At 33.4% G+C, this 16814-nt stretch overlaps 1 protein-coding gene across 8 annotated transcripts in view; it reads right to left on the reverse strand.

Annotated features, from left to right (window-relative positions):
* CSMD3 (CUB and Sushi multiple domains 3) overlaps positions 1-16814 on the reverse strand; it is a 1209558-nt gene that overhangs the window by 87739 nt on the left and 1105005 nt on the right. For all 8 annotated transcript variants that reach the window (XM_054656949.2, XM_016959787.4, XM_016959790.4 and 5 more), the window contains 5 exons: positions 9133-9213; positions 8072-8185; positions 3654-3842; positions 3131-3277; positions 326-514 (listed from right to left, as the gene is read on the reverse strand). In XM_054656949.2, the coding sequence (XP_054512924.1) occupies positions 326-514; positions 3131-3277; positions 3654-3842; positions 8072-8185; positions 9133-9213 (720 nt within the window). The remainder of the gene's footprint in view (positions 1-325; positions 515-3130; positions 3278-3653; positions 3843-8071; positions 8186-9132; positions 9214-16814) is intronic.

The raw sequence follows: 16814 nt of genomic DNA on the forward strand, positions 1-16814 counted from the left end.
TCACACTAACTCAGTCTTCCTCTCTTTCAATAATTGTCTTAAAACAAAGTAACTGAAATGGAGGATGTATGAATAAAGTACGTATACAAGGGGAAAAAGTCAAGGCATATAAGTTGCATAACAATAATGAATAATTATAAAACAGTATGTTTCTTTCCCCTGGAATTTATCATTCTGCAATGTTATGCCTTGTTTTTATGAAAAGAGTTCACAATATGCTTCCGAATATTTCCATTCTCAGAAAAGTTAGTGATCCAAATAAAAACGTTAAATGGTGCTAATCTCACATTCATGTTTTTGTTCATTTTGGCATAATATACTTCACCTTGACAGGCAGGGACTGGCGCATCCCATGCATGATACCCATAGGAAGACTTTCTGCACACAGCACTGCTTTTTCCAACAAGTCGGAATCCTCGATCACAGGCCCAACGGACCACACTGTTAAGCTGCCCACCTGTCTGACTGATAATATATCCATGAGGTGGGGATTCTGGTGTACTACAGTAGAAAGCTTTTCAAAAGAAAAAAAAATGCTCTTTAATTAATGAATCAGAAGTTATTACCCAAAGTGATAAACACCTATACAGCGACTAGTGCTTAAAAGTAGGTCAGTGGTCATCTATGTAAATTTTACTTCATATGAACAACATATTGTGCTCTTTCCTCTTTTGAAAATGATCTACTGACACAACTTTTGGGAGACATAACTAACTCTGAGCTTTCTTCCAATTTATATTGTCACCGAAAATGTCTTCTGAATTGAAATGTATTTTCTTAACACCCTGGAGGTTCAGAAGCCCAACAAATATCTAACTGAATTTTGGAAACCGCATTTCCTGTCATTTGAGGGACCTAAATGCCACAGCCTTGGTAGCAATATTTTAGAGCATGTCGTTTACATGTCACTTTGAAGTTATATCCAGACACCTCTATCATGTTAGGTCATACATTTCATTTTGGTTGATGTCTAAAATAATCCCCCACATTCCATAATCCTCTTTCCCAGTCTATTAAAGGGTGTCCATTCTGTCAAGAGCGTTTACATATTATGATACAAATTGCCAATAAAATAAAAAAGTTTTTTCATCTCCTGATGTTTGAAATGCCAACAGATAATGTCAAATAGCTTTTTCATATGTACTTTTGAGAATATTCAGCATGGCAGGTCCCATTTACCTTCTGAAACTTTAATGAATTCATCTGAGAAAAATGGGGCTTCGGGGGTAAATAGTAAGAAACAAATTGGACTTAGGATATATATGTCATAACCTGTCATTTCTAAAGGCAAAAATACATATTTAATATGTCAAGCTGTTCTTGAGGGCTAAAAGTGGTATTTTCATTATATTTATATCCAACTTTGTCATAAATAATAAGAACAAGGATTGGTCTATAATACAGTCAATCTAATACTTACAATTGTTTAATTTGAATAGTTTCCTTTTATGTTATCATGTATCATGAATTTAATGTGCTGACTTTTAAATGCCCTATTTGGGCAACACTTTAATAAAAAGATATTTACACTGTTTATATTATAGAAACATAAGCTCAAGTATGAAAATTCTTCAAGATGACTGGGTATATCATATAGTTCAGTTTTTTTGGTTTTTTTTTTGAGAAGAAGTTTCGCTCTTGTTGCCCAGGCTGGAGTCCAATGGCGCTATCTTGGCTCATTACAATGCCCACCTCCTGGGTTCAAGTGATTCTCCTGCCCCAGCCTCCCGAGTAGGTAGGATTACAGGTGCCCACCACCATGCCCAGCTAAGTTTTTGTATTTTTAGTAGAGAGGGGGGTGTCACTATGTTGGCTAGGCTGGTCTCGAACTCCTGACCTCAGGCAATCCACTCGCCTCAGCCTCCCAAAGTGCTGGGATTACAGGTGTGAGCCACCGCGCCTGGCCATGTTTCAGTTTTTTAAAACACATCTACTTTGATTGCATAATAAATTATTTTTGATTTAATAGAAACATAGGATACAATTATGTACATAGTAGTAATATGCTGTCAGTCACAAGTTATTCTAATATGTAAAATACAAATTATTAATAAGTTAAAATCAAACTATCATCTCAGAGTTTTAAAATCAAGGGAATTAAACAGAATTATTCTATTCATACATTTTATATGTAGTTGTAAATTTGTATAAATGAGTAAAATTCAAAGTATACTTTTTAGAACTGAAATTCAAAATGTATCTGTCTATACCCAGAATCATAGTGTCAGAGTTTATAAAACATTTATAAAAGGAATTTTCGGTTGAATTGATTACCAATGACACATGATTTGGGAGGCATGGTGTGAACACTGTATAGAGAGAGACAGCTGGCTGATTCTGAGGGATTCTGCTATTGAGCACATATCCATGGCCTCTGACATGATTTAGAATGGTCTCTGACATGATTTAGAAGGGCAGTAAAGAAAAGGAACATAACCTTCACATAATAGAGGACTATTTATGTACATTTACTCAACAAGAAAATTATTGATTCAGTATCAGTAGACCCTATAAACAGGAAGACATAATAGAAAAATCTATGTCACCTTGCTATTAACAAGAATTTCCAGCCTACATCTTTCTAAGCATCACGCAAGGAAAAGCAGTAGCGACAAAACGCTTCCGTTTTTAAAAACTGAAGGTTTGTAAATGATGTGTTACTCTCTCTTTCGACTTTTAAGATATCTTAGCAAGTATCACAAATAGATGGATAAAAATTAAAACAAAGATTTTGACCTCTGTATGTTTATCCTTTGTTTAAACTTGTCATTTAAAGGAGTTCTTAAATAGGTCAGATAACACACAGCTGAGCAACACTATTAATATTTTTTGTCAGTTCAAGGAAAACAAATCTATTTTTTAAAGTATTAAAAATCACAGTTTAATTTATAACTGACATATAAGTCATAAATATCCTAAATGCTTTTAATATTTTACAAAATCATATGAGGGGTGTAGAATTATTATCATTACAATAGGAAATAGAGAGGTTACATAAATTGTCCAGGAACCATCAATGGAGGAGCTGTGATTTGAATTCATGTCTAACTGAATAGTGTCTCTGCTCCTTAATCATAATCATACTGAAGATGATAGTGAGATCTGTCCTGAAGTTATAAATTTTACATACCTATATATCTTATCCGGAAGCCTTTTTTGTTATTGCCATGATCTGCTGACCACTGAAGAAATACTTCATGACCATTGCTTGTTATATTAAAAGCAGATGAATAATCCCCACTGAGGGAAATAAGCACTGGACTTTGAATATTTGGTCCTTTGGGAAGAAAATAAAACAATTTAGATAAAGCTAATTATATTCTCATTTGTCTTTAGTATTTTATATCTTTAGAATAGTATTAAATATGGTTAAATTGCTTCACCACCAATCTACCTCATTAACAATAATTGAAAACATAAAATGTTTGTTTTAAGCATTTTAATTCTATAGCTAAATGATGTATAATTTGTAAAATAATAATGGAGCTAACTATAATTTTCATATGGTATAGGAGTGAATTTAATGTTGGTACTTCTAAAAATATCTGTAAGATAAACTCACATAAGCAGCTGTTTATACTCAAAGTTTACATGTGTAATTAGAACATTTGTACTTAATTGATGAATATCCAATAAATATAACCCTTGGTTACCATCATACACCTGAAGAACATCAAATTCCTTTTCTGTCTGGAAGAACTCTACAAACATGGTGATATTATAACCCTTTTCCACTGAAATGCTCCATGCACACATTTGAAGATTTGGGTAACTGTCAGGATATCCAGGGCTCAATATGACTCCAGTAGAATCTAGCCGTAATTCATTGGCAGGACAGAGCACTGTCAAAGAAAAATGTCATTAAATAATGCCAGTCTTTTAGAGCCTCAGTGAAAACTGTATTTTAGATACTGAGTATTCTGCTTTCATGTTCAATAGCTATAAGGATGATACGTTGAATTATTTGTTAGAAGAGACAAGTTGTATTAAACTTATGATTCAAAAGCTGGAGGAATGACCTAAAATTTATAGTATTGATTTATTTTTTATTACATGGAAGATGCACCACTTTCTGGACATAAATAAATACATAAATAAAATATAAGCCATTTAATTCCTCCTCTTTCTTCACATTTTTCCCAACCTCTCCTAATCTTTTGTTCTCCCACCTCTGCCTGTCTTATCTATGTCCTTGCTTTACCTCTTTCTTTCCTTACTTTTTAACTCACTCTCTTCTCTCTTAAACTTTCTACTCACTCAGGTGTGTGGGGTCAGATAGAAAACTGTCCTCTCTCAAAGTATTCATTTCAAGTAAAATCATTTCTGATATCAGGTATATGTTTACCATGAGGATTTAACACAGTTCTGAGTCACCAGTTGCCTTTCAGCTCTACACTATCTCCAGCCTATAAATGTAGCCCAAAGCACAAACTCTTTTTATTTAATAATATACCTCTGCTTTAATATAATATATGTATATATATCAACACACTATAAAAACACATAAAATGTGTTATATATTGACAAAAAACATAATTATGGTCTAACAGCCTGCAACATACAGCAAATTTTAGTTGTTGGCATCAATTGCATTCTGTATCAGACCAAAATTATGAACATCTACTTAAATTTGGATTTAGAATGAAGAATATGACTAAGTTGATCAATCCCTTTTTACTCAAATTATGCCATTTTAACCTCTTACAAAATTTTTTTGAAGTTCTGTGATGTGGAAAGAGTATTGGAATTATTTAGTATGGTCCGTTGTGCAGAAGTAAACCAATATGCACCAAACAGGATTTGCTTCAATATAAGGAAGAACTTTCTATTTGTCAGAATACTATAATGGCTATAGTAAAATGTCTTACGAACATAATTGCTAACCAGTTTTAAACTTAGACTGGACTATCTTTTGGGTGTTCTTACTGAGAACATTTAGGCAACTGAACGAATGGGTGAACTAGATAATTTTGATGATTTGGTTAATTAGAAATCTATCCCATGCGATTTCCTAATTCATCTACTATACCTTAGCTTTCATTTTGGAGTTAAATAGCATTGTTTCTCAAAATAATTAGAGCAGCACTTTAAGAAGAATTCCTGTTTTTCAATGTTTATTTGAATGAGTTGGGATTGAAAACTACTAATGTAGTTGCTGGAATATAATAAATAGATGAAGAACTTATATATTCATAGTGTTCAGGGTACAAAGACAATTAAATATTTTTGAGTTATAAAGTCTCCAACAAGTATAGGAGTAGAAAAGAGTAACTAACATAGTGGATTATGGCAGCATATGATTGCTCTATAAACATGTTAATAACTTGAAAAGACTTCTTGAAAACTTGAAAACCGGCCAGAACTAACACATGGCTTTTTGAAAACTGACTATATAATAGAGTTTAAAATATAGTATGGCTAAAGCTAAGAGCTATTTTCTACTTTTTTTGGATATTATTTCAGTTTCTTCTACTTCAACCTAGGATTTTCCTTCATGGATATAATTTTGAGATTAAAAATATTGAATAAATGGTATCAGGTCATTCTTTCTCCACCTAAAAAGAGAACTCTGACATTGATTTTCAAAAAATTTAAAAATACATAAAAAAGAAATAGATAAACCTGAAGATTGGAAATGATATGGAATATATGAGTCAAAGGCCAAAAAAAAGTAAGTATGTGGCTACGACATATTGAAATGAGTGGTATGATCCAATATACTTTACTACAATACACAAATTAATCTATTCTCACATTATCTAACATATAGCAAGAAGCCTGACAGCCACCAAGAATAACAGTAAATATTTGTTGATTGCAACTTTATGTTAGGCACTGTTAAACACCATTGGTACATTATCTCCGTTATCACAACTTTAAAAACTGTGTATACTTTTTATCCCCATTGTACATATGAGAAAACTGATGGCCAGAAAGTTTAAAGTGCTCAAAATCTACTAGATTCAGTTGCAGCCAATGTTTTTAAACCAGAAAATGTAAGCATCCATTAAATTTCATTTACAACAAACTCTTTACAGAAAACCATATCTGGAATCATTTTCCACATTTTAAGTGAGACACATAGAGCTACAGAGCATCTAGAGAAGAAGAGAGAAGAAAAACGATACTGCTATTTTTTTAGGAAAAGTCAAAAAAATTTTTAAATGGACTAAAAACGATGTAGGTTAATTCTAGCCGATTCCAAACAAATGACTGTCTTAGCAAGCTTGTGTAATAAACTCAATTAAACAAAAATGTAAAGTTAGCTTTTTGGCTTAAATGCCTGGTGAAATAATTAATATAGAAACTCTACATAAATTCATTCTAAAGGATGATTTATTAACTTTATTAGCTAGTATCTGAAGTGTTATCAGGAGACAAAAAATTTCTATGTTTTCTGTATTCTCCACAGCAGACAGAATAAGTTCAATTACTAATCTACAGGAAATTCTGATTTGGGGAATAAGACATTGAAAGTCTGAGAGACAAAAAACTGTAAAATATCTAGCTTATCTGAATGTTATATTTACTTTAATTCGTAAAAAATTTTTTGAATTGGGATTCAGATATAAAAACAAGAAGCTTGCTCTCCAAGAGCTCACAATATAGTTTTTATTGGAGTCAAGACAGAAATGCTGTTATGTAATTGGCTCATTGACATATCCTGTGTCTGCTCAACTTTTTTTCCCATGTATAACCCCTCAAAGGTTGAGCCTCTGTCTTCTCTATTTGCATATCTAAATATCTGAACATGAAACCTACATAATCCTAAAGGTCTAGAGAGTAGCCTTACATGAAGGAAAAAGCTGAATGAATGACATCTAAATGTCTGGAATATGTAAGTGATAGACTTCAGAATTCTCAACCAACTTCAAGATGTTCTAATAGCATTAAGACCATGAGAAATTCTCACATTGGCTCCAATTTATACCCCCAAACCTGCTTTCCTGCTTTTCTTTTTGCTACCATCAAAGCCTCCTGCAATCTTTTTATCTTCTTGTAAGGCTTTCAATTTTATAGTATGCTTAGAACCCCATAATAATCAGAAGTTACTTTAGACTTGTTATAGTAGCTAAGATACTGCACAAGAAACAGATTTCCAGTATTCTCAGAAACGAAACCTAAAGAAGGAATTAATCCAAAAAAGCTAGAAATAATAATAAAATACAACTCAATTGTATTCAACTTAATCAACATTTATGATAATTGTGTGTTAGGCACTGTTCTGGGCCTAGGGACTACACAAATGAACAATAAATGTTTTTTGAACATCACAGCTTAGCACATCATTCAAGGTCTATCTTTGCCTTGCTCTTGTAACATAGCGAATCCTTGAAGTCCATACCCTGTTGTTTTTCACTTCTCTATCTTTGCATATATATCTGCCACTTAGACCACCCTCTCTCTAGCTCTGTTCTACCAGAATAAGATTCATTGTCATTTGGAATTGTGTTTCATGACTCAGGAAACAATGCTTCCATCAAGCTTTCCCTACCCCACAAGCGGTTAAAAATTATATGAATCTACAGCTTCCTGGTCTCTTTCCCTAAACACTGTACTGCTATCCCCTGTATGACTGCCATATCCCTTTTCCATGATGCTTCCACAGCGAGGGCCACTTAAAATTTATTTTTTGTTACTCTGCTTGTTTGTTTTTTCCTTAGATCCTCATTGTGTAACAGGTACTCAACAAAGTTTAATGAGTCTAGTGGTTAGATAAGAAGCTCTATCTAAGTAAAAGCAATTAACATTGAAACATTTATTTAAAGTGATTTCCCTTTCTCTCCACCTCCATTCCCATCCCTAAGAGCAAAATAATTGAAGTAAGTTGAACGGACTTCATGCTAAACCAGAAAAATTTACCCTTGAAAGAATCAAAGATGTTTAAAGTTAAATCTGATAAACAGTGGACTATTTCTAAATGAAATAGCACATATGAGTTATAAAATGTATAGCACTGTTTCCAGTTAAATATTTCATATTTATATAGATTTTTCTCAATCATACCTATATTAAGTTAAACATAAAGCAAATATTTAAGAAATAAATAATCATAGGAACCATTGAATACCTTGACAAACTGGAGGTGCTCCATCCATCTGCAGTCGTTCTCCTAATCTGCACGTCAGAATTGCATTACCAACTAAAGTAAATCCTGGAAGACACTGATACCTAATAATATCACCTATTAAAAAAAAGAGGGGAGGTTTCATATAAGCAACAAGGTGATGATAAAAATAAACAAATATTTCAATTGTAGGAGAATATTTTCTCCTTTAGTTATTTTCAATCAGTATAAAAATGTTATTAGGTATAAGTAGGAGTTATATTCAAAATATTGAAAAACCAGTATATAATACTCATTGACCCACCAGGACTGAAGGCAAAAGTGAACTGCCATTCCCTTTGTACTGGTGCATGCTGACTGGATATAAGCAACAGTCATAAGGAAATAATTTAGTTGATATAGGTGAGATATTCAATAAAAATACAAGTAGTTAGAAGGCTTTCTATTTATTGAAGTTACATCGGTCACTGATAGTTTCTTTGTGTGTCTCAACCAAAATCAATATAATAATAATAATGAATAATAAAAGTTTATTACGGCAACATTAAGATGTCTTCATATATAATTTTTTTTCAAACTGTGTGGCATTATTTGGGTTGAATTTCTAACTTAGTTTTAAAGCAAATTTATGATTAAATTGAGTAGAATCAACTAAGCATTTTCCAAGATATGGAAATGAAATATGTCTTCTAATATGCCCTACAAACCATTCATTCTGCCAAGTCAGGCATAGGCCTGAATTCAAAGAACAAAGGTTAGAACTATAGTGTCAGAAGGCAGCAAAATAATAGTTTGGAAAGAACCATCAGAATACAGTTAACGGCTTCAAATTTTAACACGTTTTCTTATTGTACATTCCAGAAAAACAAATTTAATTTTTCTTCTCTAATAATCCCTTTCCTCTTTTCACTCCTTCTCCCTTCTTAAAAATTCTAAATAATCTCTATCAACACAGGGAATGAGGGTCTCAAGACAGGCTATTACCATTCTTTATTTTGGCTTATTTTTAAGCAAATAGTTCTGCCAGCAGTATGTTTTCCTTGAAAATAATTTAACAGCTTTACCTATTTCAAATTCATCATCTTCCATCAAAATTTCAGCATTGGGCACAGGTGGTGGAGGTTGGCACACCCTTAGTTGATAGGCTATAAAAATAAACAAAGTGTTTATTCCTTTTCTGTGCAGCTACATGTATTCACATATGCAAAAAAACAAGAAAATTATGGAAAGTTGTTTAAAAAGAATAAAAATAAATTACTTAATTTATCAAGTGTCAATTACATCTTTATTTTTAAAAATATACTACAACATTACAAAATATTTTCCCATGGTAACAATGCTTACTTTTTATTCCTTATTTCTTACCCTTATTCTATTCCTTCATGTTATGTGGTTCAAAACACCTTGTTTTTTTCCTTCTTTGCATGATCACAATTTGGAATTACGTATTCATGTTTGCTTACTTGCTCTGTGCCTATCTTTCCCAATACTCATCACTGAATGCCCTGCACTTAGCAAAGTGCATGGCATACAGCAATAATTGCAAACAAATGCTCAGTGTTTACTTTATTCCATACAGTATTATAAATACTTAACTCAATCCTCACAAAAAAAATTTTATTATTTAATTTATGTTACTATTTCTATAATTGCCCCCATTCTTTTTTTTTATACTTTAAGTTCTAGGGTACATGTGCTAAACGTGCAGGTTTGTTACATATGTATACATGTGCCATGTTGGTGTGCTGCACCCATTAACTTGTCATTTACATTAGGTATATCTCCTAATGCTATCCCTCCCCACTCCCCCCACCCCACGACAGGCCCCGGTGGGTGTGTGATGTTCCCCTTCCTGTGTTCAAGTGTTCTCATTGTTCAGTTCCCACCTATGAGTGAATTGCCCCCATTCTTTAAAAAAGAAAACTGTTAAAGAGAGTTAAAAATTTGCCCAAATCAAGAAGCTATAACGTGACAGACCTGAGATTTGAACCTAGGTAGCCTGGCTCCAGAGCCTTGTCTTGCCATGCTACTTTAATATAATTATGAGATATCTGTTTATCAAATGTCATGTTTCTAATTATTATATCACTTGAACAGTTCATCTCATTGGATTAGATTGGCATTTGGCATAATTGAAAGGCCACCATGACAAAGTCTCTATGAATCCAAGCTTCATGCCTACTATCCTCACATGACATCTAAAATCTACAACCAAATCATTTGCTTGATTGAAGTCTTTTTTTTTCCCCTTAAAGTCTTCTAAAAATGTACTATATTCATATTCGTTCAGGAAACATGTTTTATACTATTATAACATCTGAGGCAAATTGTTTTATATGCCTATTTTTACTACTTAAACTTAGAAGTTCTTTATGTACTCAACGTGCCGATAAAGAGAATGAGACTCAAAATACACAGTAGCTTATACAAGAGCACACAATTAGTACAGGACATAACCAAAAACTGAAGTGTATATCCTCTAATTTCAAAGCCCATTCAACACTGCTTCTATTGCAAAACAGTATTATGGGAGTATTGAAAAGCATCAACTAGACCAGCTCAGGAAGACTCCTATAGTAGGAAAAGAATGAGATATACTTGAAAGAAGGAGTAAAATTTTTCCAGTTCTGAAGAGTAATCCTGGGGAGAAGAACATTTCAGGTGGAGGAGAAAACTTGAACAAAAACTTGGGCAAAGCATAAAATCATTGATTCATCATCATCTAACAAAAAGCTATTTATAAGAGATTAATTGGCTAATAAACATTCAGGTTACTAAGGACAAAGAAAAGAAAGAGTTTTCAAAATGTAGATCTACAGTGATGAAACAACCAAAAAAATCGTGTTTTAATTTTCTTCTGCAAATTGTTTTCTGTCCCTTTAAACATCTTCCTTCCAGTAGTTTAACCTGTTTATAAAAGCACTTGCTGTGTGTGGATGTTAATTTGCAAGTAAAACACCACTGTACAGAAGGGTTACTGCTAGAGAAGAAAGACTTGCTGGGAAAGAACCCCATGGCAGAAAGTATAATCCAGATTTTTGATAAAATGTTTGGTGGATAGTAATTAGGAATTTTGACAATTGTTTTCCTGAAGTTATACTTTAAAGGGGGTACAGTGATAAAGGTAAAAGGTAATTGTAAGAAATGCCTAAAATGTAAGAGAAAATGGAGAAGATAGGGGGAGCCCTAAACAGAGAAATCTTTCTGAGACTATGCTTTAGAGAAGACTTTGTCTGATCTTACCAGAGAATAGAGATCAACTCAGAAATTACAGAAATGTAGAGATGCTCATACCTGTATTATTTTACTTGTGTTTTCCTGTGAAGTTATTTTAATCTTCATGCTAATCCTAAATTGTTCGATTATTGTAAACAAGAAACACTTTTTTATGTGGAATCCATGACTATTATCATCTGTGGAATATTCTGAGAATGACCTAGATAACTCAGTCACGGGATTTAAAAGATCAAAGGTTGTAATTTTTTACTAAAGAAGACTATGATGCTCAGAGTTATTATGTTATTTTTCCAAGACAACGTGGGTGCTGTGAGCTAATGTCTTATTCTCTGTTCTTTCCCATCACTGTCAGTTTTATAAAATGTGTCCCTAGAAGCTAAGAGATCACTGTGAGCCCATGGAGGGTCTGAGGTGTAATGTCCTTAACTCCCAACTCTACTTCAAAAAGAACAACTCTACTCTTATCAATTGTATAAATTTGAATTCTGAACAAATTTCCTTTGAATAAACATTCTACATTTTTACCTAAGTGATTCCCTTGATTCTTTTGGCTACAATTCTGACTTTGTTTCTCAATTCCCAATTCTATATTGCCAGGCTAAACATCTCCTCTGACCTCTTCATGCCTCCCTTTCCCACTCCTCACTGTTATTTTCTAATCACAGAACCCCTTTTGTGGCACATGTAAACATGACTTGTTCAAAGTGTGTTATTTTCCATTTATTTGCATGCTTGTTCATTGGGTCCCTATGTAGACTTTAAGTTACATGACAGAGGCTATTCGTTTATCTACCTTTTTCACTATCCAGGAATTAGTTCTTGTCACTATACTTATAATTCAACTAATATTTGCTAATAACTGACAGAATGTAGGTTTCTTCAAGAGGGAAGCAGTCTCTCAACAGTCTTCCCTAAGATGACTCCCAACTTTAAAATTGCCAGTGGGGATGAAATAGAAACAATTGAGTGTCAGACAATGCTAAACATTGAAATATAGGCAAGATCTGGTTAAAATGCTTTTCAGGGTTGAACTATGTAATTTTGAATAAAAAGTAAAGGGGAAAGGAGTAATGAAAAACAAACAAACAACAAACAAACAAACAAACCTCTTTTCATCTGTTTCTCTTTTGACTTTTGAAGACCAAGCACTACAAGAGGCTTAATCATAAGTAGCTTGCAACAATTTTGTTTTCAATCTTCATCAATCTCTACTAGTATGTTCTTTAATGTAACTCTATGATTTGTCCAATGTCTCTCCAATCTTGCTGCCAATATCTCAGTCTAGATTCCTGCCATTTCATTCCTGCTGTACTGGGTTGAATAGTTTCACCTAAAATTCATGTGTTTCCTGGAACCTAAAAATGTTATTTGAAATAGGGTTGTTGCAGACGTAATTGGTTAACTTAAGGTTGTATAAAATTATGAGGGTACCCTTAATTCAATATGACTAGTATCCCTATAAAATAAAAAGAGACACAGAGATGATCACACAGGTAAGATGGCCATGTGATGATGAAGGTTCAAACTGTAGTGATTCATCTATAAGCTAAGGAATGCCAAAGATTGCTTTTAAGCCACCAGTTTGTGGTACTTTGTTTCAGCAGCCCTAGTAAACTAATACACCTGTGTTATTAAATTGGCCTATAGTGTGTTCTTTACCTTCAGTGTCTCCCTGATACTACCCTTCTTACATACAGTGAAGTGATAGAAGAGAATCAGTGAAGTATTTACCTGGAATCCACTTTGTACAAAGGACTCTGAAAAATCCCTTACATGCCTCTTTCATTAATCACTAAAATGCCACATCAAAATATGTGTAAATATACTCATGTTACCAAAAGAGACACTAAATTTCATAGTGGTTGAATTATTTGCCCAACTCACACAGCCAGAATTTGAACCAAGTTCCAGTATAAAATTAAGACACATTGTCTCCCAGATTTATAGATAAATAAACCTCGTTTTGAATATCATTTTGTTGCTGCCATTTCCCTATTTTCAATTTACAGTGTTTTTTTATGGCCTACAGATTGAATTTATCATCTTAGATAAAGCAAGATCATTACCCTAATTCTCATCAGTCTCTCACACAAGATGTCTGCTATATCCAGCTGAACTTTCCTGGGTCCTTTGTATTTGCCATGTTCATTTCCTATCCCACATCTTCATTTTTGGCAAGCTTGCCAGCCTAGAAATTGGCACCATAATATTTAGCATTTAGTGTTTCATTGTGTTGAATTGTTTTATGTATTGGTTCACGTTCCACGTATAGCTTATGTATTTCGTATTGTATTTGCATTTCCTACAATACCTAACACATTTAATTTAGTTGTTTATTAAATAAGTTATTATTGAGCTCCTATGATCTGCCAGATGCCAGAAACCATAATAGGTGCTGGAAATGCGAAGGTAAGCAAAGCAGACAGAAGCCTGCTCTGTATATGCTAATAGTCGGTGAGAAAGATATTAATTAGTAGAATTTAACTAGTTGAAGCAAGGGGTGTGTGTGTGTGTGTGTGTGTGTGTGTGTGTGTTTTCTGGAGATGAATGATAGCCCTAGTGAGAGAGAGGAGGGATCGAAAAGAGCAAAAATCAGGGGCTAAATCAGACAGGATTGTACAAGTTATACTCAGGATTTCATTTATTTTAAGCTGAGACCAATGGGAGGCCTTTAAAGAGATTTAAGTTGGAGGGGAATGTCCTCAGATTTATCCTTTAAAAGATCACTCTGGCTGTAGTCAGAAATTTTTAAAAAGCACACACACAATTGGAAGAGAACAAGAGTGGATAGCAAAAGACTACTAGAGTCTATATTGCAGTGGGTGTTAAATAAACAATTGCTGATAGAGTTTACATAACTTCTTAGTGTCCCCAAATGACTTACGCATTAAATTAAAAGTCTTGATTATGACCTCCAAGGGTTTGTTTGTCTGATTAACTTCATCCCCACCTATTAACCAGCTTATATTTTTAGCTATAAATAATCCAAAAAAAGTTTATCTCCTCTACTTAAAATTCAAGTACCACTGATAGGCATGTGGCCTATCATTCTCACTTCTTAAAAATTGTTAAACCACATCTCTTCATTTTTAATACTAAATTTCAAAAAATCAAACCTGTCTACAACCTCTTACTGTAGTCTTTTTAATTACTGCATCAACAGAGTTCTTAAATGGTTGAGAGCTTAATATTTGATAACATAGCTAAAATTTTATGTTCTGTATAATTTTCTTTTGTCTCTCATTTTCTTGAAATCTATCTTCCTAGCTCTTTTATAACTTTGTCTGAACATGACTAAAACAGAGATGTCTTCACTGATAATGCTACCTAAAGTTGATCCGTTGCAGTTAACTTTGTTTCACAGTCTGGCAATTTTCACAATCTGTAAGAATTATGTATTTGTTTACTATCTATTTTCTTATACTAGAATGTAAATTCCATGAAAGCAGGCATTTTTGCTTTTCTTATTAACTACTAACTCTTTAGGGCATAATCCAGTGTTCAGCACATAGCAGCATTCAATAAATATTTGCTGAATGACTGAGTGCTAGAGAAATGAAAGAATGGATGCTGAATTAGTGTATATACATATATATTATATATAAGTATATATATGAATGAGTATATACGTATGATATATAACACATTTTTATGGTATTAAGTAAGGACATAGTCTAGACTCTTTGGCTCTTTGGGTTCAACTCTTGTTTTGAACACTGAAAAACTGGCAAAACTTGGGCAAGTTATTTATCTTTCTGCTTTGCTTTCCTCATTTATAAAATAATAATGATAATAGTAATAATTTTATGCCATCTCAAAGGGCATTTATGAGAATCAAATGAGTTTACACATGCAAAGCATTTGGAATACTGTCTGGCACATTTTAAGCTTATCTTTCAATAAGAATAAACCACTATGACATCAAATTGGGATTCTATTTCTTCAAGATATTTGATATTCACAAATAAATAACATAAATATTAATATTTTCTGCTTTTCTTAACTTTCACTTCTTATGTATAAAGGACATTTTGATTTGGCAATTATTTACAGAATTATGAATAAAATTGAGGCATGTTATCTTTGCTGGTCAAAGAAAAGGGTGTAACGATTGTGAGGTGTGATGCAGCAGATGTTTTGTAATTGAAGGCAACAAAGGGGAATTAAACATTGTGCAGCTCTGCTTCTCTTTCTGAAGATGTTTCTATCAAACCAATCAACATCATAAAAAATATACATAATCCAGTTTGTATTGATAACTACATTTGTGCACAAAGCAGGCTGATCAAATATTTATTCTGTAACCAGACTGATGGTTCAAATCTCGGTCTGCTGTTGGCTATTTCCATCACCTTAGGCAAACTGCTAAGAATCTGCTTCAGCTATCTCATCTGCAAAATAGACATAAAGCCAAGATTGAGTTAAAATATTATAAAGTGCTTAGAATAAGGCCTGAACATATTACCAGTTAAGAGGGAGGGTACATTCCGCTTGACAAATATTGGCATCAGCATTTCTGCTGTGATGATGTTTGTACCCCATACTCATGTAACTTCAATCTGACGTGACCTTCCTCACAATGGGTCATTCAAAGCACCCACGTGACTTCCCAGAATGTATCTAACCATTTGTTTGTTTCTTTTCTGATTTAAATTGGATATTCTTGGCCAGGCACAGTAGCTCATGCCTGTAATCCCAGCACTATGGGATGTGAGGAGAGCAGATCACTTGAGGTCAGGAGTTTGAAACCAGCTAGCCACCTGCAGAGACAGGTGAAACCCTGCCTCTACTAAAAATACAAAAATTAGCCAGGTGTGGCGGTGCATGCCTGTAATCCCAGCTACTTGGGAGGCTGAGGCAGAAGAATCACTTGAACTCAGGAGACAGAGGTTGCAGTCAGCTGAGCTTGTGCCGCTGCACTCCAGCCTGGGCAACAGAGTGAGACCCTGTCTCAAAAATAAATAAATAAGTAAATAAATAAATAAATTGGATATCCTTGTTTTACATTGAGGTACCTTATACTGTAGTATAAAATCCATGAGTTTAGCAACACACTGTATCATCCTATATAATATGTAAGTGTCTGTGGTCTCAAAACTATTAGCACAGTGCTCTGGAAATCACTTAAGAAATACTAATTAATAACAAATCAAAGTTAGAAAATACCTCATTCTGTATAAAATATATGCTTTGGTTACTCAGGAAGAAAATAAACAGGTCTGGTACAAATATATCCAATATTGTATAGGTTAGGATCATAGACAAACTGGAAATAATCTTAGAAATCATTTCTCCTAGACTCTTTAAGGGGTAGTAGGAAGATGACCTAAATAAGTGAAATGAGGTGGACAAGGTCACACATTCAGCCAGTGGTGGAACTGAAATGATTAAATCATATAAATTATGTCATCTAAACTTTAAATCGTATGTACATATATGTTAGTCCATGCTTTTCATGGATTGTTCTATTTAGAAACAGTTTGCAGCCATGACCATTAACAGAAAAGCT

The sequence above is a fragment of the Pan troglodytes genome, chromosome 7 (genome assembly GCF_028858775.2).
Source record: "Pan troglodytes isolate AG18354 chromosome 7, NHGRI_mPanTro3-v2.0_pri, whole genome shotgun sequence".
NCBI classification, from domain to species: Eukaryota; Metazoa; Chordata; class Mammalia; order Primates; family Hominidae; genus Pan; species Pan troglodytes.